The sequence below is a fragment of the Tamandua tetradactyla genome, chromosome 2 (genome assembly GCF_023851605.1).
Source record: "Tamandua tetradactyla isolate mTamTet1 chromosome 2, mTamTet1.pri, whole genome shotgun sequence".
NCBI lineage: Eukaryota > Metazoa > Chordata > Mammalia > Pilosa > Myrmecophagidae > Tamandua > Tamandua tetradactyla.
Window position 1 is genome coordinate 207,436,370 of NC_135328.1, and position 27,365 is coordinate 207,463,734.

General features: G+C 52.0%; 1 protein-coding gene across 1 annotated transcript in view; it reads left to right on the forward strand.

Annotated features, from left to right (window-relative positions):
- Nucleotides 1-4,624: 4,624 nt before the first annotated feature.
- Nucleotides 4,625-27,365, forward strand: part of IFFO2 (intermediate filament family orphan 2) — a 47,667-nt gene continuing 24,926 nt past the window's right edge. Inside the window, exon 1 of the mRNA XM_077151083.1 lies at nt 4,625-5,308. Within this exon, the coding sequence (XP_077007198.1) occupies nt 4,647-5,308 (662 nt within the window). The 5' untranslated portion in view covers nt 4,625-4,646. The remainder of the gene's footprint in view (nt 5,309-27,365) is intronic.

Sequence of the window (27,365 nt, forward strand, 5' to 3'; positions counted from 1 at the left end):
AACATTCAAACAAGTAAAATTCAAAAAGAAATGGTTGGGGTGCATGGATAGTTCAGTGGTAGAATTGTCGCCTGCCATGTGGGAGACCTGGGTTCGATTCCCAGCCTGTGCACTTCCCAAAAAACAAACAAGCAAGCAAACAAAAAAAAAACAACAAAAATTCAACAAATGGTGCTGCAATAATGGGACACTCAAGTGGAAAGTGAGTATTGTTGGGGAAGATGAAATTTTCTATAACTGATTTATCATGATGATTGCACAACTTGGTAAATACGCTGAAGATTGTCTAAATGGGCAAAGTATATGATATATAAAATATGCCTCAACTAAGTTGTACAACAAAGAAACTGTAAGTTTTGAAAAATCTAACATTTATTGAGCACTTGTTACATCCAATACTCACAGCTCACTCATTTATCGCAACTCATCTTTCTTGAGCACCTAATATCTGCCAGACACCAAGCCAGGATCTAGGTTTATGATGGTGAACTAGACCTGGTTTAAGGTCCCAGCTTTGATGGACAGCACCATCTGGCAGGTGTGGGAAGGGAGGGGCAGGGGGTGCAGATGAGAAAGAAAGCCAGCAATGAATGACAAGAGGGTGTACCTGGGGCTGCCATGGGTGGGTGTGGCGCTTACGCAACCCAGAGGAAACCGGACTTGGGGGTTGCTGGAAAGGTTTTGTGTATGACGCTGGGCCCAAAAGGATCAGGGGTAGTTACCAGGTGAAATGGCTGGGAGTAGAGTGGGGAGAATGAAAGTCGTTATCGTTATTCTTTTATTCATTCTTTCAGCAACTGTTTATTGAGAGCCTGCCAAGTGGCTTGTGTTTGACTGAAGAAAGGTGGGATAGCTATGAGAGATGTGCCAGGGGTATAAGAAGGACCTTGGGGGTACATTTATGTGCATTTCGCTGCTGAGAAAGTGGAGCTTCCGAGGAGAGGAGACTAGCCAGTTTACACCGCTGGAGCAGAAGTACAAACCTAAGCCAACTTTGAAAGCCCATCTCTTTCCACTCCATCCCTCTGCCTCCAAGAAGAAGCTGGGTGAATTAGACACACTGTGGTGATATGGAGGGCTTTGGGATGGTGCACCACTAGGAACCATCTTTGCTCAGTGGCATCCTCCTGGGGATGCTACTTTGTTTGTTGGAATGCTCCCCACTCCTCCTGTGGGGACCTGACTCTTCAGCTTCCCTTTGGATCTGGGAGAGGGGAGCCAGCATGAAGGATTCCAGGGCCAAGGGAAAGTGGCCACTGACGCCTGCCTGGACTTAGGACTGAGCATTGGATGGTGAGGGATCAAGACTAGAAGTTCTAGATGAGGCTTTGCCACCAGTTATCTGTGTGATCTCAGACTAGTCCCAACTTATCTCAGGGCCTCAATCCCCTCATCTTTAAGATGGGCTTGCTGCACTCTCAGCTTTCTCTGGCTGACACTGATGACTGTAGAAACTACAGAATCCTGGGCAAATCAGGATGGTTTGTCACCCTAGCTGGAAGGACATTAGGGACCACCTCTGTTCAGCCTTCCTGCTTATCTTATCCACAAAGCACAAGATGCCCGTATCTTGCTTTTGCACCTGTGTGGTCATAAAACTATTCTCTAGCCATTTTGTATGCCCATATCATGTGTCTATGACTCAGGTGAAAACCCCTTCAAGTCCAGGTGCGATTTCCTCCATTCCCTTCAGATCTTCCGCTCTCTGCTCAGCTACCTCCTCTGCGAGGCTTTCCGAGTCTGGAACAGTCTCTCCACTCCAACCCCACTCGACTCCCTCTCACAGGACCCACTGTAGCCCTTTATTCACTCTCAGGATGGTCTGGTTGATTGTCACCCCATTAACTCCCTTGAGACCTCCAAAGCTCTCCAGACAGGCTTGTCCACAGTCCCCCTCCATCACTTAAGTGCAGGATCTAGCCCAGAGTAGATGCCCAATAAATAATGATGGACTGGCTGAATCCCTCCAGTGTCAGAACAGCCCTACCATACCCCGACCCCTGAGGAGGGATTCACACTCCAGCTCCAGGGTGACTTTCTTAACAGGTTGATCCTTCCTGCAGGAGACATATCTCAGGGGTGACTTCTTACCCCTTTCTGTTTCATGGACCCTGTTAGGCATCTAATAAAGTCTATGGACCCATCTCAGGATAATTAAAAAAAAAAAATTAGGATTACAATGAAAACAGTTTTACTAAAATGCAGTTATCCAACATTTGAAAACAAATTTCTTTATTAATACATTAAGCAAGATTTAGTGGCGGGTCTAATATGACCTTAATTAAGAGTTGTGGTAGCTTAAGTGGTATTTTAAAATATCTACAATAAATGTAGTATGATATGAAAATATCTGTTTCAATAGACGTGAAAAACCTTTTTGGGGGGGTTGTATGGTCCAGGAATTAAACCCAGGTCTCCTGCATGGAAGGTGAGCATTCTATCACTGCAATTTTCATTAGGGACAAGATCACAATTGTCTACATTCACTAGCAAAGGAAATGCTAAATACCATTTAGGGATTAGTGAAAACAAAGATACAACTTTTGTCAATCCCAAGGTGATGAAATCCTCAGAGTTGTATTAGCTCTCTTGGGGGTTCTTGAACCTCTGCTTTAAGGCAAAGGGTTTTGATTATTTAAGTTAGAAAGATGAGAAAACCATCAAGAGATAAGCTGATGAAGAGTAAAGAATGGTCACCAGATGGGTTTGGATTCAGCATAGCAAGGTTTAAAGACTGGTGAGTTTCAGAGATGAGTTGTAAAAGGTGAATCCGTTTGGGCAGGGAGCGAGGAGCTGGGGTTGAGGGAAGGGAATACAGGAGATTTGCTCTTGTGACTGAAGTAAAAACACATTACCAACATCACAGCCAGAACAAGCTTGCCTTTCCTTTATGTCTCCTTTGTCTCTGAGAACACTAAGGCATTGTCTCTGTCAGACAGGGTACCCGCCCTCAAGCTTACACACAAAGAGAAAAACAAACACAAAAGTTAATAACGAGACAAAAAATTAAATTGCCATTCAAAAAATGCAGCCGGGAGAATCTGGAACAGGCCACATGTTGGGTTAAGTGTACACAATGTGAGCTGTAAGAGATGGAAGGTGGCGTTACCTCCCTTCTGAATTTGTGGTGAGAATCGGATCCGGTGATGGACCTGGTTAGAGCATGCCTTTCAGATCGCTTGCTGTTTCTGAGGTCTCAGTCATCTTTTCTGTAAAACGAGGATAATAACTAAGTATGGCCCCTAACATATATTAAGCACTCAGTAATGGAAGCTATTAAAAATAAGGATGAATGTTCCCAAACTGGTTCAGGAGACAGCGGGAGACTGGACAACTTGGTCCTTATTTAGGGGGAGAGGTCCAAAACCAGATTTGAATGAATGAATGAATGAGGGACTGAGTCTTCCGGTTGACTCGATCCCCCAGGCGGGTTCGGCCTCCATGCTGCCCCCTGAGGCGGTTCGGTAAAATGGGCCCCAGCTTTGGGGTCAGCAGGAGACAAGGGTAGGTGCGTGTGGTGGTGGTGGGGTATCAGTCGGGGCTGGTGAGCGGCAGCAGCCCAAGGAGGCGAGGGTCTTCGCTCCGTCTCCAGCACCCCCCTCTCACGGGGCCGGGTGACAGTGGACTGGGCAGTGCCCAGGCAGATTTCGGGACAAGCCTGGGGGCGGGGGGCGCCGGCGGAAGCGCTGCTCCACCCTGGGAAGGTCGATCTAGGCCGACCCAAGCTACAGTGGGGGTGGAGTGCGGATGCGTCTTCGGATGCTGTGGTACCCCAGCCTTCGTGACCTTCCCGGCCAAGGTCTCCCGCAACCCAAGCTGGGAACTGGGGCGGGGGTTGGGGGCAGGAGAGAGAAGCGGAGCCTCCTCCGCAGATGACGTGGGGAGGAGCGCCGTAAAGAGGGGAGCGAGCTGTTGCCTAGGCTGCGGGCCCCTTTAAGAGGCCGGGCTGGCTCTGCGGCGGCTCCAGCTAACCAGGTTCCCGGTGCGGCTCTGCGGTCCCAGTACCCGAGCAGAGAATCCGAGCCCAGCCGGGCAGTAGAACCTGGCGCAGGGGCGGGCGTGGCCCAGACAGGGAGGTGGGCGGGGCCAGCGCTGTGGACAGCCAGTCTCAAAGAGAGAGAGAGGGCGGTGGAGTCCGGGAGTGGGCGGAGCTATGGGGATATGGGCGGGGCATTCCGCGGGGGCCGGACGTTGGGTTCCTGGAGCACCGCTAAGGGAGCAGGGTAGGCGGGGCTCGATGCGAGGGAGGAGCTTGGGTCTGCAGTGGGCGGGGCCCGCCGCAGAATGGGCAGTGCCGGCTGAGAGTCCTTTGCTTGCGGCTGCCGCGGCCCCTCCACAGCTTCTCTGACAGCCCCGGCGGTCGGACCCGCGACCCTCGCTAGCCTCGCGCAGCCGTCGCGGCCTCCTCCGCTGCCCGAGGAGCGGCCGAGCGCGCCCGAGTCCCGGCCCTTGCCTCAGCGCCCACCGCCGAGGACAGCCCGGCCCGCCGTCTCTGCGGAGGCCGCATCTGGCGCGCATCTGGGACCGCCCGGCCTGCCGCGCTGGAGCCCGCGCCCGCCCTGGCCCGGCCACGCCGGGAGCCTTGCCCGGAGCTGGAGCCGCACCTGGAGCCGCGGGCCCTGGGCCCTGAGCCACGCAGCCGGCGCATGATGAACTCACTGCTGTTCGGAGAGATGGCCTTGGCCTTCGGCTGCCCGCCGGGCGGCGGCGGCGGCGGGGGCTGTCCCGGCGGGGGTGGCGGCGGTGGCGGAGCCGGGCCCGGGCCATCGCCTGTGACGGCGGCGCTGCGGGACGACCTGGGCTCCAACATCCACCTCCTGAAGGGGCTCAATGTGCGATTCCGCTGCTTCCTGGCCAAGGTGCACGAGCTGGAGCGGCGCAACCGGCTGCTGGAGAAACAGCTGGAGCAGCAGCAGAGCGAGCGTGATCGGCGGCTGCGCTACAAGACCTTCTCCCGCGAGCAGGCCGTGCAGACCGGGCCCGAGCTGCTGCGGCCACCCGCGCCCGGCGGCGGCCACTGCAGCGGCGCGGCGGCCGGCGCCAACGCCAACGCGGTGGCCCTGGGCGGCCTGCCCCCCGGCGGCGGCTCGCACCCGCAGCACTACGGCCGCCTGCCCGGGACCATCTGGAGCTACACGCAGGTGCGGCGTACGGGTGGCGGCGGCGTGGAGACGGTTCAGGGTCCTGGCGTGTCGTGGGTGCACCCCGACGGCGTGGGCGTGCAAATCGATACCATTACGCCCGAGATCCGCGCGCTCTACAACGTGCTGGCCAAGGTGAAGCGCGAGCGCGACGAATACAAGCGGAGGTGAGTAGCGGACGCGCCCCCTCCCCCAAGTCCCTCCGGGGAGCGGGTGTCCAGGTCCCGATGGCCGCGGAATGTCTGCTCGGGAGGGGCTGCGGTCGGCCAGCTGGTCGAGCAAGTGGGCTTGGAAGTTGTGTTTGCAGAGCGCCTAACACACTCTTGGTTATCTTAGATCCAAGAATGGGGGCAGGCGCCGGCTACCTTGGGGGATATTTCGGCGCCTTCATTGGTCCGGGCACATTGTTTTCTAGGTGATATCATAACCATAGTGTTATGATGTGATCTCATTTAATCCTCACCATAATGCAGAGTGGAAGGCAGCCTTATCCCCACTTTGCATGTAAGGAAACTGAGGCACAGAGGTGTTATGTGGCTTGGCTAGTAGGTAGTGAAACCAGGATTTGAACCAGTGATTTGAACCACTCCTGGGTAGTCTGTCTCCCACACTAGGTATTCCATCCCCTGTACCCTCTCTTCCAAGGATGTTGGGGGAGGGCCCCCCACCATTCATGGGAGTAAAGAAAATACTCTTAACTTACCCGTTGCCTTTGTGTTCTTGGCTGTAAGTGAAAATCATGTGTTGTTGCATGCTGTCCCAGCTCTGTAAGGTCCACCTGGGCAGGCTGGCAAACCTGACCCACATCAGGTTAGCTGTGGGCTTTTATAAAAGCTTCCCTTCACCCCTTCATCCCATTCTCCCTAGTCCTATGGTTTATTGGGCTCCAATAAACTTAGCCCAAAGTCCCCCAAGAGGAGATAATCTTGGGCTGGAAGACTGGACAGCTGAATGGGTCCAGACTGCCTTATCTGACTTCTGGCTGGACTGGCCAGCACATTCCTGTCCTAGTGCAGATGCCCTGGCTGGAAAACTGACATTACTTCCTGCCTTCTGCTGGGCTGATAGGACTGTCTGTTTGATTGGCTTCCTGAAGGAGGAGAGTGGTCTGTCTGTAGCATCTCAGGTCTGAGAGGTGGGGGAAAGGTGACTTCTGACCCAAGTGTGGGCAACCCTCATTGGAGCCGTGGATCACTATTCTAGGGTTTGGAGGATGCTCTGAGAGGGACCCACTCCTTAAGCCCTGGCACTCCATGAGCGTTAGGTTTCATGGCACAAAGATCTGCCCTGGGGGGTGGGGGGTGGGCATGGGTCTCCTTCCTTTTCCTCCCACTGGGCAGTCTGGGCACTGAGCCAGCTCCATCACCTGCCAGTGAGATTGTCGAACCACTCGGAAGCCTGTTTCCTCATCAGAGAAATGGGAACAATAAAATCACCCAGTGCTGAATGAAGGGAATTGGATGTGATGGTGACACTTTTGGAAGGTATAAAGTACCAAGATGTTATGATGAAAGATGACAGGCATGTGTCATGGCTGGCTGGGAGGAGAAGTGCCCTGAGTCTTGGGTCTCTTTCATGGAGGACCTAGCTTTCTGGGGATAGGTCTTATACTCCTCCGAGGTTGATGAACTACTCTCCAGGAGTGGCTGTCTCTCTTGAGGACTTGAGAGGAGCCTGGTGGCTCACCATGGGGAGGCCACTTGTGGGCAGCCTCTCTGGGGCAGGGTAGCACTTGCTCTTGAAGGTGAAACGTGTGAGGCATAGTCCCTCCTGGCCACCACCACTACTGCGGATCATGTCGTCATGCCCCAGGCTTGTACTGTGTTTGTTTTATTGTGTGTGTGCTTTTTGAACCTGGCTACCGAGGAGATGGAAAAACTGTGCCCAGTCTTTGAGGGAGATGGGCTGGCGTTGAGCAATGTTCTGTACAAGTTGCACCCAGGGTGTGGGGTGTGATGTCAGCTTCTGGCACCCACCTGGAATGGGATGGGTGCTGCCGAGACAGGTGGAAGGCGGGCGTCTCTCTTCCCGCCCTTCTGGGGGAGGTGTGCACCCTACTCTTCCAGCTTTTAAAAAATTTATTTGGTGAACTGGGGAGATGCGTCTTTTCTGGAGGTGATTCAGGGCTTAAGTTAGGCTTTTCCAAAGTAAGTGTATTTTCTTCCCTGGGCCTCAGTTTCCCTATCTGTAAAGTGAGGTGATGGGCTAGAACTGTATTGTTCCTTGAAGTCGCAGAGTTCTTCACAAATGATTTAGGGGTTTCTTAAATATTTACTAACAATTATGTTTAAAAATTTTGAACATTAATACGGTCAACATATGCTCACTCGCATTTAAGTTCTCATTGTTAATTTGTTGGTGCCATCCAGCATGCTGGCTTGTTAGTAGTTGGCCCTTGTTTAAAGCCACTTTCTGCCTTCTCTTTTAGCTGAGCAGTGTTCTGAGATTGCAAAGCAAGCTGCTAAAAAAGTATTCCTCTTTGTAACTACTTATCTGTGCGAGTCAGGATTTTCTTGTTATTCTGCAGCCAAAATTGAAGACAGAATGAAACGGATATGGAATTGTCTTTCATAATCCCAATTCTAAATAATAATGGATCAAAACAGCCTCTTCAGTTTCACTGATTGGGTTTAGAAAAGGTAATTTAGAATAGGTTATATATGTTTTAATAGAACTTTTTTTATTAGAGAATTTGCAGGTTTACAGAAAAATCATGTAGAAAATGTTCCCATTCTCTGTTATATGTATCTTTTTTTACTTTTTTTTTTTTTGAATGGGCAGGCACTAGGTCTCTGGCATGGCAAGTGAGAATGCTGTCTGCTGAGCCACCGTGGCCCGTCCTCTCTTATATTTTTGAATCTACAATATTAACTCAAACAAGTAACTTCGTATTTTTATTTATCTGTGTTTGGATTTCTCATAAGAATTTTTAGGGGCCAGGATGTGATCAGCTTTAATAAAAAGCTTAAAAACCACTGGGGTAGATGATCTCAAAGGGTCTTCCCTGTCTTGACAGTACAGTATATAAATCTGAGTTTGAGCTCCTAGTCCAAAAGAGAAGCCACTGTCTGTGGGATGAGGCCAAGGTGTTCGCCTGGGGTCTTGGCCACCAAAGTCTTCAGATCTTCTAAGGATATGTTGCATGAGCCCCAAGCAGTAACCAATGGAGGGGGGCCCTGTGCAAAGAAAGGAAAGGTTCTTGGGGGTCCTCTGGTCCACTAGAAGAATTTGGACCCTCGATCCTTGCTTGCTTTCCCCAAAGGGCAACCTGGGATGTGTGACTGAGTGTTTTCCAAGGTGGAGGTTTTTTGAATGTCACCTCCTGATTTTTTGCCATAACCATCTGTACTATTACTTATGTAAAATATTCTTATCCATCTTATTGAGGTATGAATTGCATCGTAAAATTCTCAATCGAATGATTTTTAGCAAATTGACAGTTGAGCAACCATTACCATATCCACTTTTAGAATACTTGCATCACCCAAAAAAGATCCTTCATGCCCATTTGCAGTTAATCCTTGTTCCTACCACTTGCCACAGGCAACTACTAATCCACTTTCTGTCTCCATAGATTTGCCTTTTCTGGACATTGCATGTAAATGGAATCATAAGATATGCCTTTTTTGAAGTTTGTCCATGCTGAACCATGTATCAGTGGTACATTCCTCTTTATTGCCGAATATTCTACTTCAATATATTTTGTTTATTTATTTTTATTTTAAATTTAAAAACTTATCTGTGTGCCACCAGTGGTAACCAAGCCATGCTTTGGAAACACCTGTCCAAACCACAGCCTGTGACCTGGGTGCCTGGGCCCCAGCTTTTTTTTTTACCAATGCTTTGGTTTCCCCTTGGTCCCACCCAGTAGAGCTCTGAGACCTGAGCCTTATACCATGTGGGAAATGTAGTTACTGAAACTGTAACTCGGACAAGGTTGTCGAGCGTTGGTTTGGCAACCAAACAAACATTTCTGTGGGTGACAACCCATTGCCACTGAAATATCTTGTTCTGTGTTTGTAAGCTGGGGGCTTTTGCTGGGAGATTCCCCCTGAATTTATCTGAACTTTAAACAAGTGGCGAGGTCTCTGAATCAGCATCCAGGAGACCTAGGTTCTAGGGTCTGGCTCTGCCACAAAGCGCTGTGTGACATTGGACCAATTGCTGCCTTCTCTGGGCTTCAGATCCTCCACCTTTACCTGAGGGTCTCCTTTAGGTGCCTTCCCAGCTCATTGTACACTGTGGGTCTGTGATTTAGGGCAGGGCTGATCTCTCTGCCTCCTAGGATGACTGTGTTCACTGTGGGCCTCCCCTTCTCTCCAGCCCCACCTCGAATGACCAGTGTCCAGGCTTGGGGCATGGGCAGTGCTACCTAGTACCTCCCAGGCTGAACTGAGCCATTTTACTCTCTGCACTGGCTCCAGAAGGCTGCAGTGAAGCCTGTGGTTGTTAAGAAAAAGAACCCTCTAGCTTGGCGGCTGGGAGAAAAGTTGTCCTGGGGTTGGGTGAGATGGTACCAGCCTGGCTTGGCCTTTTGGTGGGGCACTTTTTGGGGGGCCTGAGGCTCCTGGTCTCAAAACCCCTCTAGTTTCCTGGCTTGGTGTGATCTGGGGTCACTGCCCTTTGTTCCCTCCCCCTGCAGGATGCTGACTGAGTGTCCACACACCTGGCTAAATTAAGTCAGCTTGACGGGGTTGGCTGGTTCCTCCCTGGCGGCAGGAGCAATGGGCACCTTGTGTTTGAGAGCTGGAAGGGACCCTGGTGACCATTTAATCTGGCGTTTTTCAAGTGGACTCTTCTTTCTAGAACCCTAAAGTCCAGAGCAGAGTGCCTTGGGGGTGATTCTAGGGCAAATGTGGGCTGAGCGCCTCATACTCAACCTGCAGTGACCACAGCAGTCCCACTTCTGCCTGACTCCCAGATTGGTTCCAAGGAAGACTCAATTTTCAAACAAGTTTCTGCTATTTATAAAAAGAGAGGAAGGAAGGAAGGGAGCACGGAAGGAAGGAAGAAAGAAAGAAAGAAAGGAAGGGACTCAATTCAACTGAGTACTTTCATTTTAGAGATGGGGAAACTGAGGTCCATAGGGAGACTGACCCCTAAAGCTGATCTGGGCCCACCCACACGTCTCATCTGCCGTACAGAGCTTTTCCGCTGCCCGAAGGTACTGCCCACGTCATCTGCCAGGGGTCTGGGCTTTGCATAGTTCTGTCTTTTTCTGTGTCTGCCCTTATGCATTTTTTAAAAGGCGCTTTTAAAGATGGGAGGGACTTTTGTCTCAGCTATTTTTGATTTGAGCTAGAGGGGGCTGGGCTGTGTCAGCCGGAATGGAGGTCCCCAAAAAGGGGTGGTACGTGGGTCAGCTGGAATGGCCCCTGCCTTCCCCGTCATGCCGCAGGTGGCCCTTGAACAGGTAGGTGCTGAGCTCTGAACATCCCAGAGCCAAAGGACTGCCCCAGAAAGCCGGACAGAGGACCAGAGGACTTTGCTCCCTGCCACGTCCCTTGACACTTTCGTTATTTCTGAAGCCGCTGCTGATATGGCTTCTTTATTTCTGATTCGCCCATGAGGCAGGCTGGTGTGGTGGGAAAAGTGTTTGAATTTCATCTCTGCCACTATCTGTGTGTCTCTGGGCAAGTTGCTTGGCCTCTCCCAGGGGTCTGAGCCCCGGCCTCCTCTGTAAGAGAGGCGTGATAACATCACCCCCCGCAGGGGTTGCGAAGGTATAACCCAGCTCCAGTCTTAAGGCCCCAGGGCCTTTGTAGGTGTGTGGTATCCTCCCCACCCCTCTGCAATGTCTCTTCCCTTGGTTTACAGGGATTTCTTGGCATGGCCCTGAACTGCCCAACAAATCCATTTCAGGACACGTCGCCCGGCTCTCTGTCCCGTGAAAGGCGCCAGAGACGGTGTTGGGGGCGGAGGCAGGAAGGGCTGCTGCTTTGTCCAGCATCTAGCAGGGTGCTCTTCCCCTCTTAGCGGTTGATTTGTGCCTCCGGAAATCTCTCACCACCCCCTCCCCCCTTTTCTTCCAACCTCCTTTAAAAGAAACACACAAAACCCTGTCCATCTCGCCCTTCGGTTCACTTGAGAACCGTATTTAAAAGTCTCTTGGCTGGGCAGGCGTTCTCTCCGGGGACACATTTAGAGGGATTTTCAGAGCCTCAAGCTAGAGGGAGAGGAATGAGGTCCCAGAAAAGAAAAAGAAGCAGGAAGACAGCTGACGCTGAAGATTCCTTCTTGTAGGAATGTGAGGCGGGGCTTTTGCCTTGGCGGACCGGATGCACAGCCCCTGGGCTCCCCCAGCGCACGCACACACACACACACACACACATGCACACGCACACACACACACACACACACACACACACACACACGCTCCTGGCCCACATCTCCACATGTGGCTGTATTTGAAGGACACACAGGAGGAGAAGTGGGGACACCCAGAACTGGAGCATGCCCTTTGCCGCAATGAGATGCGATGACTTCCAGGGGAATTGATTTAAACCATGTCATGTATCAGTGATACACAAGGTTGAGGACTTTGCATTTACAGTCTTGGCTTTGATTGTTTCTGGGAGAAGATGTTGGCTTGACGTTCTGCTTATTCCCAATGACATGGATGGCTGATGACCTGGGACAGGTAGTCCCCTGTGTCTGGGATTGGGATGTGTCACTCCTGCCTGACTTTTGTTCGTTGAGCATTCCCGAGTGCCAATAGCTCTCCCCCACTGCGCCCATGGCTTGACTCCCAGTGGAATGTGTTCTGCCTCCTGCTCCGACCCTAAGCTCTGCAGGGACCGGCTCTTCGCCTCCTACTCTCAGAGGCCAGTCAGGGCTGGGCCAGAGTTCATGCTGAGCAAATGTTTGGGCAGTGAGGGAGTGCCCTGTGCCTGGCTGCTGCATGCCGGGTGCCTGGCGGGACACAGGCGACACAGCCTCTGTGCCAGGGCACTTGATAGCTTGTGGAGGGTCACACACCTGGGTTAGGAGTCAGGAGAACTGGGGTTCAGTCCCGACCCATTGTGTTTGATGGACATGCACCTCTAGGTGCCAAATGCCAGGGCCCCCCAGTCTCTGCCTCCAAGAAGTGTGTCCAGCACAGGTGTTAAAGCTGAGCTAGCTTGGGCTAGTCACTTTGCCCCTCCGAGTGTCAGTAAAAGCGGGATGCTGAGCTCTGTTTCCGCAGGTTGCTGGAGGCGTAAATGCAGCTACAGCACTTTATAAACCATGGGATGATTTCACAAGGCAAGAGGGGTGGGTACCCTAAGGAGGGTGAGTGGTTCCACCTGTGAGGTGGGCAGAGCCCAAGAAGCAGGCTGGAAGCGGGGGGCAAGATGGTCCACGCCCTTGCTGGCAGCCTCTGGGGGTCATGCAGTCTCTGGTCATTGCCACATTGCTAGGTGCGTAGAGGGTTCTAGGCCAGGTGGAAGGAGGTTGGTGAAGATTTCTGGTGCTGCTGCCTGCCTACCAGGAGAGCACCTGCCCGCCCACACCGGGCAGGGGCTGCTTGGTTTCCTGGGCAGGATGTGGTTTCTCACTCTCGTCCTTGGTACAAAAGAGGGTGGTTGTCACTCAATAGTGACCCTGGCAAAGGCCCCTGGTCCTCCTGAGGTGCTGTGACCTGTGGAGTCCAGGTTCTGGTCCTCGCATGCCTGTGACGTGAGCTTTGCTTCGCTTGGTCATCTGGGACTGGGATGTGGGAGGCAAGCTTGCCAGTATGTCCTGTGAAGACTGTGTTTTCTGTACACCCTTGCTGGAGCCGTCTGGGCTCTGTGCATGCCAGTCAGTCTGTCTGCACACAGTTTGGGTGAAATGGGGATAAGTCTGCTTAAGGATCTACCTTGTAGAGTTGATACTAAAATCAATTGAGATAACAGAGTATGAAACTATTTTGAAAAAAAGGTTTAGAAATAAGTCCTCATGATGTCATAGCTGTCGTTTATCAAGCACCTACTATGTGCTAGGCTCTGTAATGACCTGTTTAAATAAATTGCTTCAGCAACCCCAGAAGGAATTCAATTCACCTGTTTTATAGATGCGAGGCTATGAGAGGTGGAGAAATCTACCCTAGATCTCACAGTGAGTCCGGTTTGGATCTCTGACCCCAAATTCCGTGCTCTTCCCAGGCAGAGATGCAGGCTGGCCTTGCCTATGCCGCCAAAAGTCTGGCGAAGGCCATCCTGGGGAGTAGAACCAAGGACAAGTGGGCAGGTGGGAGGCGGAGCTGGGGTGTGGGGCTCTCCCTAGTGCCTGTCACAATATTGCCACTGTGGGTGGCAGAGTAGGAAGCGGTTGCTACGCTGGGGAGTCTTCCTGCTGTCATTTTACAGTAATTATTTCTTGAGAAGCAAATGAATCACTGGCAATGGCAGGGAGATGAGCCTCCCAGGCCACTGTACTGGGCTCGTCCAGCCCTTCTGCTCTTTGGAGATAGAACTAATGGGGATCAGGCCCTGGGGAAGGGGGTTCCTGGTCAGCCACAAGGCTGCCCATTGAGGCAGGGGGAGGGATGGGCGCAGAGGACACATATCATTACCCATCAGGTGCTTTCCATGTAGTCCCACTTAAACCTTGCAACAATTCTGCAGGGGGAGAAATTATTTGTCCCAAGTCTCATAGCCAGGAGACAGCAAAGCCAGGGTGGAGATGGGCCTTAGATTCTAAGTGAATGCTCGTTTTATCATGCCTACCTCGGTTCTCTCTGACGGAACACAAGCAGAAGCAGCATTCTGGTGGTAGGATGGAAACTTGACCCTGTCCTGGGCCTGGGTTTTCTCTAACGTTAGCTTTTGGTTGGTGTCATGAATTTTGTGAACTAGTTTCAGCATTCCATGCCTCTTGCTGGGGAAGAGGAGGCTGCTGCCTGTGGATGTCCGAGGAGCCACAGTTCTGTTCTTTTCATGACAGTGGCCGAGTACCCATGGCGTGCCAAGGCCTGGATTGGTCCCCAGGAGCTCAGAGTCTGGGGATGCCGGCAAATGGTTCATACCACATGACAATGTCATGTAACAAGTGCCTGCTGGAACCCTGCCTGTGCATACCAGGAGCACAGTAAACATTAGTTAATTAATTTATTAAGCAAATATTAATACAGTGTTTGCTCTTTGCCTGTCTCTAACCAATGTAATTTACAAACAAACATTTAATGCATGTAGTCATAATAACTCTATGAATTGGGTATCACCACTGGCTCATTTTAGGGATGCCGAAACTGAGCCACAGAGACAGTAAGGGAACTTGGGCCGGTCACTACTCGTGAGTAGATTTGAATCCAGGAAGTCAGGCTCCAGATGCAACCTTTACCTTAGGCTGTACTCAGAATGGGACATGCCCATTGCAAGTAGCTTGCCTGCTCCGAGCCTTAGTTTTCACCTCTGTAAAATGGGGATAGTGAATCTGATCTCATGAGACTATTTGAAAGACTAAGTGAAGCTGGTGGAAACACCTTGTAAACTGGTGAACGTTGTGCCTCTGGGGTCTAAAAGGCTGTGAGCTCTGGAACCTACTCTTGGTGTTTCTTCTCCAACTTTCTGTGCATTCTGGAGCTGATCAACGTTCATGAAATAACTCCCCCTCCCTTGCTTTTATATTATCCCCTCCCTTAAATTCCAAAACAAGCTGTGATGGGATGTTGGACAAAAAACCTGCAAAATTAGAGAGTTTGTGTGGAATTTTGAAGCTGGTATTTTAGTTTCCTAAATGCTATTGGAATTACAATATACCAGAAATGGGTTGGCTTTTATATTTATAAAAGGAATTTATAAGTTTGCAGTTATAAGGCCATAAAAATGTCCAAACTAAGGCATCCAGGAAAGATACCTTGACTCAAGAAAGCCGATGGACCTGGAACACCTCTGTCAGCTGGACGGCACGTGGCTGGTATGAGCTGGTCCTTTGGCTTCTGGTTTCAAACAGCTTCCCCAGGGGCATTTTTGTTCTGCATTTCCAAATGTCTCTGTGTCGGCTCTGGGCTTTTTCCAAAAGGGTTCCCTCCTAAAGGGCTCCAGTAATCAGATTAAGACCCACCTTGCATGGCAGAGGCATATCCATGGAAACCACCTAATCAAAAGTTCCCACCTGCAATTGGGTGGGTCACATCTCCATGGAAACAACTGAATCAAAAGGATCCCACCCAAACAATAGGTCTACCCCTATAACATTGGATAAAGAAGAAGTGGCTTTTCTGGGGTACATAACAGCCTCAAACCAGCACAGCTGGGAAGAGAGGGAACTGCTTATCAGCTGTGTGGTCTTGAGAGCACCTTTTGCCTCTGAGCCTCTGATTCCTTATCTGTGAAATGGGGATAGTCATACTGCATGGGCTGCTTGGAGCCCGGCAGCTGCATGGTGGTAATTACAAGAGGCAGGGGCTTCCCAGGAGAGGAGCAGGGTGGGAACTGAAGGGTGTTTGGGTGTGGGCCCAGGGAGGAGCCCCTCCACAGCCGGGCTGGGCAGGGGCTGTCTCTGAACTGCCTGCTCAGTGCTCTCTGGCCTGCGTGCTCTGACTTCAGGATATCCAGGTTCACACAGCCCCCTGCCTGTCCACTGCTCTCCTGAGAGTGGCCCCCACAGTGGAGACATTGCCTTCCGCCCTCCTAATTGGCCATTTTTATTACTTGAGTTATTTAAGATGGTTCTTGGCTCCCTGCCACTTGTATGCTGTCTTGGGGGAAGGGAAGAGCTACTGGTCTAAGTGGACCTTGTGAAATTCCCTGGCAGGCAGGCTCCTCTCTGGGCAGGGTCAGTACATCTTCCCAGGGCCCATGAGGGCCCCTCTTTTTACCCCTAGCCTGCCTGCGGTAATGGACAGAGGCCATTTTGCAGGGTTGGGGTGGGGGCATAGGGGAAGTAGTACCAGAATAGCTTTGTGAAAGTTTTGCTGCAGAGTTAGTCCACTTGACCAGGGAGACTTGGAGCTCTGGGTGGGATCCTGGTAGGACCCCAGGGTCCCCAAAGCCCGGGGATTCTGGAATTTGCCTGAGTCAGTGTAGCGGCAGTCAAGGAAGGCTTCTTGGAGGAGGTATCACCGAGTTTAGTTTTGAAAGCCCCGTAAGAAGAGAAGTGGGGGCGGGCCATGGTGGCTCACTGGCAGAGTTCTTGCCTGCCATGCCAGAGACTGAGGTTCGATTCCCGGTGACTGCCCATGCAAAAAAAAAAAAAAACCAGAGAAGAGAAGTGGGGAGGGTGTTCCAGGTAAAGCTCGGACAAAGGCCTGGATGCCTGCTCTTTCTTCTTCCTCTTCTTGTCCTCCCACCTTCCTGGCTCTTTTCCTCTTTTGTTTTCCCTCCTCCTGCTCTCCTCGCTGTCTTTCCCTTCTTTCTTCTGTTGGCCTCGCTCCCTGCGGCTGTCTCCCTCGGAAGCAAGAGCAGGGCTGTGGGGAGGGGCTGCGGGCTTCTGGGCTGGGCCCTGCGCTCCTGCCCCCCTCCCTAAGCTGAATGCCGGGACGCGGTGGGTGGCTCTCTGTCCCCCGCTGGGGGGTTGTGTGCCCCTGTGTGTGCGTGTTTGTGAGCACGTGTCTGGCAGCCTCTGTCTACACCCTCTCGACTTCGAGCCCTCAAGATCAGGCCCAGCCTCTGGCCTCCCCAGACCCGTTCTGCTATGGGGCTGGGGTCTTGGCATGGTGGGGGGCAGAGATGCTGCTTTGGGGTGGGGATAGCTGCCGGGTATCAGAGCCCAGTACTGGCCATCGGGGAGCCCTCAGCCTGCCCCGCCGCATCAAGCTCTGGGGCCTGGGATCAGACACTGGGGTGGGGAGGTTAAGCTGCTCACCTTACCTCTCCCTGCCTGGCACTTTATCTGTTCCTTCCCCTCACACCAATGACTTTCTCTTACCCCTTGGCTGGCCCAGAGAGCTTGGGGTACTCTCTGAGGTCATTTCATCCATCCTCCTGCTTCCTGGCAAAATTATTCCTCTGCCATCCCACATAGTAGATGTGCCTTCCCTCTTTTTAAAATAGAGTTTTCAGTATTTCTTTCTCTATCCCCACGCACAGGCCTGTGAGACCATCTTAATGGTATAAACTGAGGTCCAGAGAAGGAAAGAAGCTACCTTGAGGTCACATAGCACAGGAGGGGCTGGAAACCAGTTCTTCTCACTCCTGCCCCCTGAACAGGGCTCCCTTGAAACTCTCGAGCTAAGGGCTCCTTTTGGGGGCCACTAGTCTTTTAAGGAGGGGTTTCAAAAACTCCCAGAAGCCAGAGCACTCAGAGTGAAAAAACCTCAGCCAAGGACATAACTTGGAGCATGTAACGTGGACCACAGAGGCCAGACCCTCCCCTCAGCAGGTCCCACTTGGTGCTGCAGATGAAGCTTTCTTGGCCTTTTCTAGACTGATGAGGAGTCTGAGGTTTCCAGGGGGGTTGTCTCCTGTAACAAAAGGCACTTCTTCGACTTAGGCTTGACCTTGGCTCACTAATCATTTGTGTCTGCTAGCCATGTGCCAGCTCAGTTTCTCTGTGCCTCAGTTTCCTCTTATATAAAATGGGGCTGATGAGACCCACAGGGTTGCTGATAAGCCTCATCCAGGGAAGGCAGTTCCCATTCCTCTTTCTTTGAGGTTAGCTCTAGAATTGAAAGGTTTGTGAACTTTGCCTAAAGTGTCGGAGCTGAATGAATTATAAAGTCAATCCTCCATTCCCTGCAAAGACCACATTCTCCATGTCCCTGGTCTGGGAGTGTGGCCGGACAAACAGTACTTTTGGGTTTGTATACATCTTTGTATGAAGAATCTTAATATCAAATTGCAATTGGGGTTACACTTGCCCTTAAACAAAATATTAACATTTAAACCACTATCTCAGTTGGGGAAACTGAGACTCAAGCTCACTAGGCCACTGGCAAACCTAGAATTAACCTGATACCAAGTTTAGGGGGACCCCCAGCTCGTGGGGTTTTCCTTCCTGAGCCTGGGGAGGGCATAGCAATTCCACATTTTGTTTTTGTTCCTTCTTCCTTGGTGTTCACTGTTGGCCTGTGGTCCAAGCTTTTTACTTAAGTGGGAGCTCTGGCTCTGGACTGAAACTACCTGGGTTCGGGCCCCCTCTCTGAGCCTCATTTCTCCCATCTGCAAAATGGGAATGATGACCTTAGCTCATAGGGTTGTAATGAGGGTTCAGTGACTATTACCTGTGGAGTTCAAAGTGTGGTGCTGACACAGAGAGGGCTCTCTACACCTCAGCTGTTGTTACTGCTCTCTGCCCTCTGCCCAAGCCCGGCCCTCCCAGCCCCTACGCCTGGAGGCAGTGAGAATTTCCCACCTCCTTCCTCCTCTGGCTTCAGAGGCGCTTCCTCTGTGTGCAGGGCGCTTCCTTTCCCCAGCCAAGTGGCCTGCCTGGCCGCCGCAAAAGAAGTTGTGTCCCCTCTCCGCCCAGTTCACTGGGAGGGCAGGACCCGATCCAGCACAGCATGTCATCTGGAGTAAGGCCTCCAGGGCTTGCTGGAGAGGGGACAATCCCTGTCCTTGCCTCCCTGGATATTGCAGCATGTCCAGGAGGGGCTCTCTAAGTCACAGCCTTCTTATGCAGATGCAGAAGCAGCCGCAGGGTCACTGAAGTCCAGCTAGGAGGTGGGGCAGAGCTCGGATTTGAACCTGGGTCTGGGGGACTTCTCACTTCGAGTTCTTGCTGCCTCACTCTGGGGCTCAGTCTCCTAGACTGAGAAACAGGTTCATGGGATATGGGAGTCGGAAGATGGGCTCAAATCCTGACCCGTCCCTCGGCCGGCAACGAGGCAGCCACTTCTTCCTTCTGGGCCTCTCTAAGGCCACGGGCACATGGGTTCCGATCTCGCTCAGTTCCCAGACTGCCCCACCGGCCTGCGGGTAAAGCGCTTGCTTGCTTGCAGCCCTGGGCCGCGGGGTGACGTCGAAGGTCATCTCGGCATTGTTCTTCAGGGTTGGCATCAGAGCAGCTGGGTTTAGGGTTTCGTCTGTGAGACAAAGGCCGCTTTGTAGTTTCTTCCTAGTTTAAGTCCAGGCATATCACCCCCCGAGATGGGAAACAAGGTGGAAGAGATTTCAAGATCCAATAGAGAAGCCCCGAGAGGCTTGGTTTGCCCTCAACTCCTCCAGAAAGGGGCCCTGATCTCACAACCCTGTAGCAACTCACTCACTTCCCAGGCATCCCGTGAGCCCCTCTGGTGCCCAAAGCCTCATGGACGTGTTCTTGAGAGCATCACAACACGCCTGAAAGGTAGCTGTGCTTATGCTCCTTGTACAGACAAGGAGACAGTCTCAGCAGGTGAAGTGACGTGTTCCTCATCGTAGCTAGAAAGTGGCAGAGCTGGCATGTGCACTTGGGTTTCTCTTGCTTAAAAGATGACACTGGGTTCCACCCCTGTTGCGTCTCAAATCAAGCCCAGCTTCAGTAGTGTTCTTCAGAAAGCCAAGGGGGTACTAGCTCCTACAGTGGGGATTGGAAGGGGTTAAGCAGTTCTGCCAGCAGGAGTTGGACTCCCAGCTGGTGTCCTGGCCCCGCGAACCAACCAGGCCATCTGGCCCACCAGCCACCACACTGTGTCCCATCTGTCCCCAGGCAAAGTTATCAGGAGGAGGCTTGCCTGCAGCCTTCAGGGTTGGGTGTGGACTGGGCTCTCTGTCCCCAAGAGGCCAGCCCAGGCCAGTCGGAGAAGGCCCACCAGGCAGGCTGCCTTCTGGCCACACTCCCTGCTGTCCTGGGGGTGGCTGACTTAGGATGTCTCTGAGGAGCAGAAGGAGGGAGAGTCTGAGCTCCCAGGGGCAGTCAGAGTTTCCTTGGGCAGATGGGTCCAGAGAGGGGCAGCACGGGCCCAGGGCAAGTCACTACAGGCCAAGCAGTTTCACCCAGGCCCTGCCTGCTGTTCTGCCCCAGCTTCAAGCTCATTCATCCTGTAAATGCAGTTCAGGGCCTGCTATGCAGGAGGCTCTTGGTGCCTGGACAGCTCCCCAGTCCCAGCAGAGTGGGGGGCAAAGCCTCTGAGGGGAACAAGGACACACCTTAGCCAAGCCCAGGGCCCCAGACCCTGTAGTCTCTCCAGAAGCTTGAAGCGAGGCCTGCTTGCCAAAATGAGCAAAAGAATACCGGACGCTTGCTGTTTACCACCTTTGTTGGGTTTTTCTGACCCAATGAGGCAGGTACTTTTGATAACCCCATTTTACTCAAAGAAGTAAAGTCATTTTTATTAGGTCACCCACTGGAGAGTGGCCGAGCTGGGCATCAATCCCAGATTTGTCTGATGTCAAAGTGTTTTGGAAGAAGAGGCAGGGACAGGAGCCTGGGGACAGGTGCAAATGGCCTCACGCCTTTCTCCAGGTTGGCTCTGTCTGGTCCCTCTCTCTGGGCCTGTCTCTTTTTTGGCTTCAGGTTGAGTCCAGGCCAGGGACTGTGTGGCCAAGGACCAAGTCTCAGGAGGAGCGAGACCCCAGTTGGGTTTGAGTTGAGAAGAGAAGCTGTGCTGTCCGTTTAGCATGGCTGGGGTTGGTGACCTTCTGCCTCTCCCTGCCTGAGTGTTTGGGAGGATTCCTGAAGCTGGGTGGCTCCCTTCCCTTCGCAGGGCCTCAGGGTTCTGTCCTCTAGTAAGGCTGGGCCATGCTGATGGAACCTCAGCCTGGGGGCCACATAGTCAGTGGGGTACATTGTGACCCCTGGAGACCACGGCACATGCTCTCTGACCTTCTTCCTCCCATATGAGGCTGCTGCACAAAGAAAGGAGCCCAGGCCTGGGGGTGGGCAGATGTGGGTCCTTGTCAGTGTCCCCCACTTTATAAGGAGAGCAGGGGCAGGGGAGTCTGGGGATTTTGAGCCTGGGCTCTGGAGCCAGACTACCTGGGTTCATGTCCTGCATTTACCAGCCTCCGAGGCACCTCCTTTCCCTGGGCCTCAGTTTCCTCATCTGTAACATGGGCACAATGATAGTACCTACCTCCTAGTGCTGTTGTGAGGATGAAATGAGTTATAGTGCCCAGCATATACTAACACTTTGTAATGTTAACTATTACAGTTGTGTAGTCCTGGGCAAGTTGCCTCACTGCCTTGAGCCTCAATTTCCCTATTAACAGAATCGGGGGGAGGAAATGAGAGCCTCCAGTAAGATACTAAGCCAGGGGCACAGAAGTTTCTCTGGGAGTCTTTGCTCCATTTCATCCCCACTCGTCTTTATGGGACTGACTTCTCTCTATCTCCTGAGAGGGGCACCCTAGTCCCATGGAGGTGCAAGAGGAACGCTCCATATATATCTGTAGATGTGTGTGTATCTGTGTGTGTTTGTAGGTATATCTGTGTGTGCATGTGTACAGATGTGTGATTGTGCATGCATGTATCTGTGTATGCATTGTGTATGTGTGTGTAGGTATCATCTGTGTATTTGTGTGTCTGTATGCGTGTGTGTGTGTGCAACTGTATGTGTATGTGAATTGTGTGTATATGTGTACAGGTGTGTAATGGTGCATGAGTATCTGTGTGTGCACATGTACAGGTGTGTGTAACTGTGTATGTGCGTGTGTTGTATCTGTGTGTACATATGCATAGGTGTGTGTGACTCTGTATGTGTGTATCTGTGTGTGCAAGTGCGTATGTATGTCTGTGTCATCTGTGCATGTGTATCTGTGTGTGCATGTGTATAGGTGTATGTATCTGTGTGTGTGTGCTGGGAGGCTCCCACCTTCCCCACTGGTTCATATCGAGTTGAATTTCAGGCCCTGCCCCAAACCAGGAGGGTGGTATTAAGTAATGAGTCCATCCCCTTGAGCCGTGTTTAGTCACTAATCCCTCTCTTGGTGGAGCCATTTCCAGTCTAATTACCTGCTCCAGCTGTGCCTGGAGACTTCCCGGACAGTTATGACAATTATGGTGCTGCGGATGCAGGCGGTCCCCGCCTTGAGCCACCCTCAGTTGCCCAAACCTCACGTGTAATTGGTTTCCTTGGTTCTTGTCACTCTTCTTTCCTTCTTCCCTGGTGATTGCTCAGGAATGTTCTTCTCCCTTCAGAGCACTGACCTGGGTCTATCCCAGCTCTGCTGCTGCCTGGCTGTGAGGCCTGGGGTGAGTCACTGGATTCTTAGTTTCCAAACGGCCTGGTCTTTTGAGTGGCTCTCTCTGGTGTTCTGGGATCCTGTGTTCTGTGCTCTTTTCTCCACCCCACATGGAGCCTGTTTATGCTTCCTAGTCTCCTTCAATCCAGATGGGGTGATTCTCACCATTTTCCAGATGAGGAGACTGAGGCCTGGAGAGCCGACTTGCTCGTGGCTGCAGAGCCTTGGTTTAAACCCAGGGTGGGGGCCAGTGTGTCAGCTTGTACGCTGTGGGCTCCACCTGGCCACCTGCCCCTCCTTTGTCCAGGGCACAGATAATAAGGGGAACTTGGAATCCTGGGTGGTCAGCCATAGGATTCCAAGTTCCCCTTATCATCTGCCGCAGGGTCGCAGGCTCTGTGTGAGCATGCTCCACGTGGCTCTTATTAGCACGTTTCAGTATTTAGAAGTGATAAATAGCAATCTTATTTTGATCTTCTGACTTTCACCTACAGCTGTTGTGATTTGTATTACGTTAAAATAATAATTTCATTACAGTTGTGTTTTCTCAAAGAATCTCATTAGTAAGTCTACATAGAGCCCACAAATTTGCTTTTTTTGGCATGGGCAGGCTCTGGGAATCGAACCAGGGTTTCCCACATGGTAGGGGAGAATCCTAGCACGGAGCTGTCCTTATACCACCCCAAATTGGCATTTTAACAAGTACCCCAGGGGATTTTGATGTTGGTCCGCAGATGGGAATTATTACATGGGTTTTAAATATGAAAAGAAACATGAGCAGTCTTTAGAAGTGTAACACACATTATCGGTATGATGTTTAGGTTTGTGGATAGTAAAACTGAATTTGGCTTTTCAGGACTGGAAAAGATGGCATAGACTCCCTTCTCCCTTCTTATCTCTGCAAACTGCAACTTGAAATAATGCAAGAGGCCACCAAAGGAGAACTCTGAAAGGTAGAAAGAAAAAGTCAACTGTCAGGAACCCAATGACTGGAGGCACTACAAGTGGCTGAGTGTGTTACAACTGCACACCCAATAGCAGAAGCTGCCTGAAACCCAGCGTTTTCTGACCCCCAGCCTAGCAACAGAAAGCAATTTAGTTAAAGCTTTTTCCTCGCCGACATGGAATTAGAGGACCACTGACATTGTGAAGTTAGCCTGTCAACACTGGCAGAGGAAATTAATTGGGCTCCACCTGACATTAAGTCACACAGAGAAATCTACTTCTCCAGAGCTGAACTCTCCTCCTCTACCAGAGACACCAAGAAACCTGCCAGCACTGGCAAGGGGGATAATGCCACAACAACATCCCAGCCTGGGAAGTATTTTGGGGGGAAGTATTTTTGTCCATGCAGGCCAGAAAATTGTTTTCTGGGAGGGAGACTCATAATCCACTTTTGTGTCCCTAGCTCTTGGTTCCTGAGTGGGCACTTGGGAAATGTTTGTTGAGTCTATCGTGGGGGAAAGAAGATGAAATCTAAGCCAGCAGCCAGATGGAATTGGGCTGCAGCTGCCGCACTGAGGTTGCGGGGCTTGGGGTGTCTCCAAAAACACCCAGGGTACTTACTCAGGCTTCCTCTGTACCAGGTCTCCTGCCAGACCCTGGGACGTGGCACTGAATTGTACAAGAGGGAGATAAGAAGTCTTCCTGCCTGACTTTGAGGGTCTCCTGTGTTCCCAGGCATTCTTAGCAGTGGGGTGTCCTGCCTGGTGTCCAGGCCCCTGCCCAAGCTGACACTACCCATTCTCCATGCTGGGAGGTTAACACAAAGACCACATTCCATGGCTGATCACAGCCTCCTCTTATCAGGCATTTCCTAGGAACAGGGCTCTGTTCTAAGTGCTGAGCGTGTATTGACTTAGTAGCACAAAGCCCCATGAGGTCACGAGGCAGTGGGCACCAGTCCTAAAGACGGGCAGCCTGGAGCATAGGGGGTGAAATGATTCACCCAAAGGCACACAGGTGGGCGGCACACAGAGGCTTCCCTGTCCCCTGGGGAGGCATGTGGGGTTTCTGCAGCCAGTACCTGGGAGCCTGAGGACAAACTGTAGCCTCACAACCACCCCGTGATTTCCATAGAGCTGCAGAGCCAGAGAGACAAGGGTGCTATTGCAGGGCCTAGAGCTACCCAGTGTCGGAAGAGCAGAAAGAGAAGGGGGTGGGGAACCACATTCATTCAGCCCCTACCTGTATCATCTCCTTCACAAATGGCAACAGAGCCAAGGGGGCCATTACCATCCCCATTTCATGATGGCAAAATGGAGGCTCAGGGGTAGGAAGTCAGTCCTTTGCTCAGGTGCATATGGTACATGACGATGGGATTTGAACCCAGTTCTAGCCAACTCTAAAGCTGGTGCCTTTTTGGCTAGCCCCAGCGGATTGTAGGGGTGGGACGGGCAGTGGAGCTGTGGGATCCCTCGCAGAGCCACGGGGACACAGCGAAGGTGGTAGAATGCCAAGGCCTTTCTCTGCCTGGGTTCTGGGATCTCGAAGTGTGAGTAAACGAGCACAGCAAACACTCTGGCTGGGCTGGTCCTTTTCAAGTCGGTGGCTGAGGCCCCACGGCTCCACATCTGTGCAGAGCACCCTGGTATTGGAATCTGGGGACGTTTTGAAAGCCCTGTGGGGGTGGGGGGGGGCAGTGTTGGGAGAGGAGCTTATGCAGCTCAAGAGACGCTGTCCTTACTGTCAAGAGGCAGCTCAGGCCTGGGAGTTAGACATACCGGGATGGACTCGAGCAAGGCATTTCACCCTCTGAACCTCAGCTTACTTGTCTACTCATCTTTAAAGTGCGAGTGATCGTGCCTCACTCACAGAGCTGCGGTAACAATTACAGATGGTGGGAGGAGAGCAACCAGACTAGTGCATAATAATCACTTTATGGTAAGAACAAGTCCTGTCTGTGCTCCTAGGAGACCAGAGCCTGATGAGAGAGAAAGAAAAGTGAAAATGTAGGGTCCCTGGATGCCTCGATGAAGTCATGTGCCTGGGACTGGAAGCACTGGGACGGGGGTTGTGAGTCATCCTGGGGAAGTCCTGAAGAGCTCCCTGGAGGAGGTGATGAAGACATACCCAAGCACAGAAAAGGCCCCAGAAATCTCGTGGTGACCTGCAGTTTGGGAGCCTGATTCCTGCTCACTGTGACATGCTTATGGAGTCACTTTCCTTCTCTGAGTGGCCTGTTTTATGGGGAGCAGTGCCCACTTGGGTGCGGCTGCTGAACAGAGGCAGTCAAAGGAGGGTGCTGACCAGCACATAGCTCCAGATTACGAGCGTCCACAGAGCTTCTGTTTCTCCAGAGGTGTTTTCAATAAATGACACCAAAGTGGGAGTGAGTCTGAAACCTCAGCAAATATCAAATGCTGGGTAACTGCAGCAGGTGGCTCCTATAAAAACTCTGAACCCTCAGATTGGCTTTGGAGCCGGTGACCAGGGGCTTCTCTAGGCCTTGCTTGGTCCATGAAAGTCAGTAGCTGGCCTGGGAGCACACCCTTATTGCCTCATGCCTGTCGGCAGGACGCGGGGGGACCTCCCTAGCCTGTGGCAGACCTCATGTCCTGAACACATACCCATTGACTCTCATTCATTTGGAGAGGTGTGGAGGGCAGAAGCAGGACATTTGCTGGGTTTTGCTGGTGGGAGGAATGCATCCGACTTCTTACCCTCTGCCACCCCCACTCCCAATGGACGCCATCCCAGCCCAGCCAGGTGACAGCAACACATAGCTCACTCTCATTATCATCATCAACGTGACTACTATGGAAGCACAGTGGCTTTGGAGCCCAACAGTCCTGGGTTCAGATCTGACTGTCATTTCCAGTGCGGTACTGGACCGTAGTCTGTGTCTCTCCTGACCTCTCTGAACATCACTCATGGGGTCGTGAGGATGACACTGACTGCAAGCTTATGTACGTCAGGCACTGTTCTAGGCACCTTTCATGCAGTTTTTTTTCCCGTTGAATATCTGCGAAGAGTTGAGGTGAGTGGTAGTTGGTATCACCGGGGCTCGGGGAAGGTCAGTAATTTGCTCATGGTGACAGAGCTGGGGAGGTGTAGAGCTGGGATTTGACCCCTGGACTCTCTGGCTCTGGAGCCCCTGCTCTTCTCTTCCCTACACTCGCTGGCTTAAACTTATGGGTGGATGTCCCAGCTGGCTTTTGAGACTTTGCAGTTGGCCAGATAGCTTTGTGGTAGGTGCAGGTTGTTTGCCCAGGGAGCACGGAAGGTGTTTTCTGGGGTGGGCCTTTAGAGCACATCTAGTTTGACACCCTGGCATTATGATGGGAAAGTGAGGCTGGAGGAGGGTAAGGGATTTGCTCAAGGTCACACTGCAGGTTAGGGGCAGGGGCAAGAATCGAATGGGACCGCCTGGACAGCCAGGACCTTGCTGCTTGAAGGTGTGTGGGACTGGGGCTGGAGACCAGTTAGGAGCTTTCCCCCCTCTCTCCCTATTACCTATCAAGGCCTGGCAGCTTCCTATGGAGAGCCCCAGATATCATCCAGCTGCCCGACAGTGGTTGCCTGTCATGCCCAGGAGGCAGGCAGAGAGAGTGGAGGTGACTCTGTGCAGCTCAGCTCCACTGCCTGTCGCCAGAGCTCACTTTCTCTTTGCTGGGAAAATTTTCTAGCAACTGAATTGCCGTGCAGCCTCTAGAAATTGCTGCCAAATCGCCAGAGGGTCGGGACAGGGTGGGGAAGTGTCCCTGCTTAAATGGTCTACCTGTCCCTCAGTCCCTCCCTTCCCTAGGTAAGCAGTCAGGGTGATGCCAATGGGGATTGAATGGCCACTGTCCATCAGGGGTACCTGTGTGCCTGCCCTCACTTGACTCTGCTCCCTTAATCTGTCCAGGAAGCCTACACAGTAGGACTATTTACAGAAGAGGAAACAAGAAGACTGGGCCCTTGGGGTGGCAGTCAGCTTTCTTAGTTTGCCTGCCTTTCCTAGTGGGGTTGGTAGACTCCTGTAACCTTTGATTCTGTCATGCCTGTGTGCCTTATGGCAAGCCCTTGGGAACTGTTTGCGGAGTGAATGAGTGGAGAAATGAACACATGCTGCCACCCCATCCCCTGCCTGTCGGTGAGGGAGAGAAAGCACAGGGGTATGGGCCGGCCACAGAGCCCTGATGGTACTACCCAGGATGACTCCGCCATCCCCCAGGCTGTCACCTCCTTGGTGCTTCAACTGAAGGGCCACATTCAGGGGCTGCAAATAGTGCTT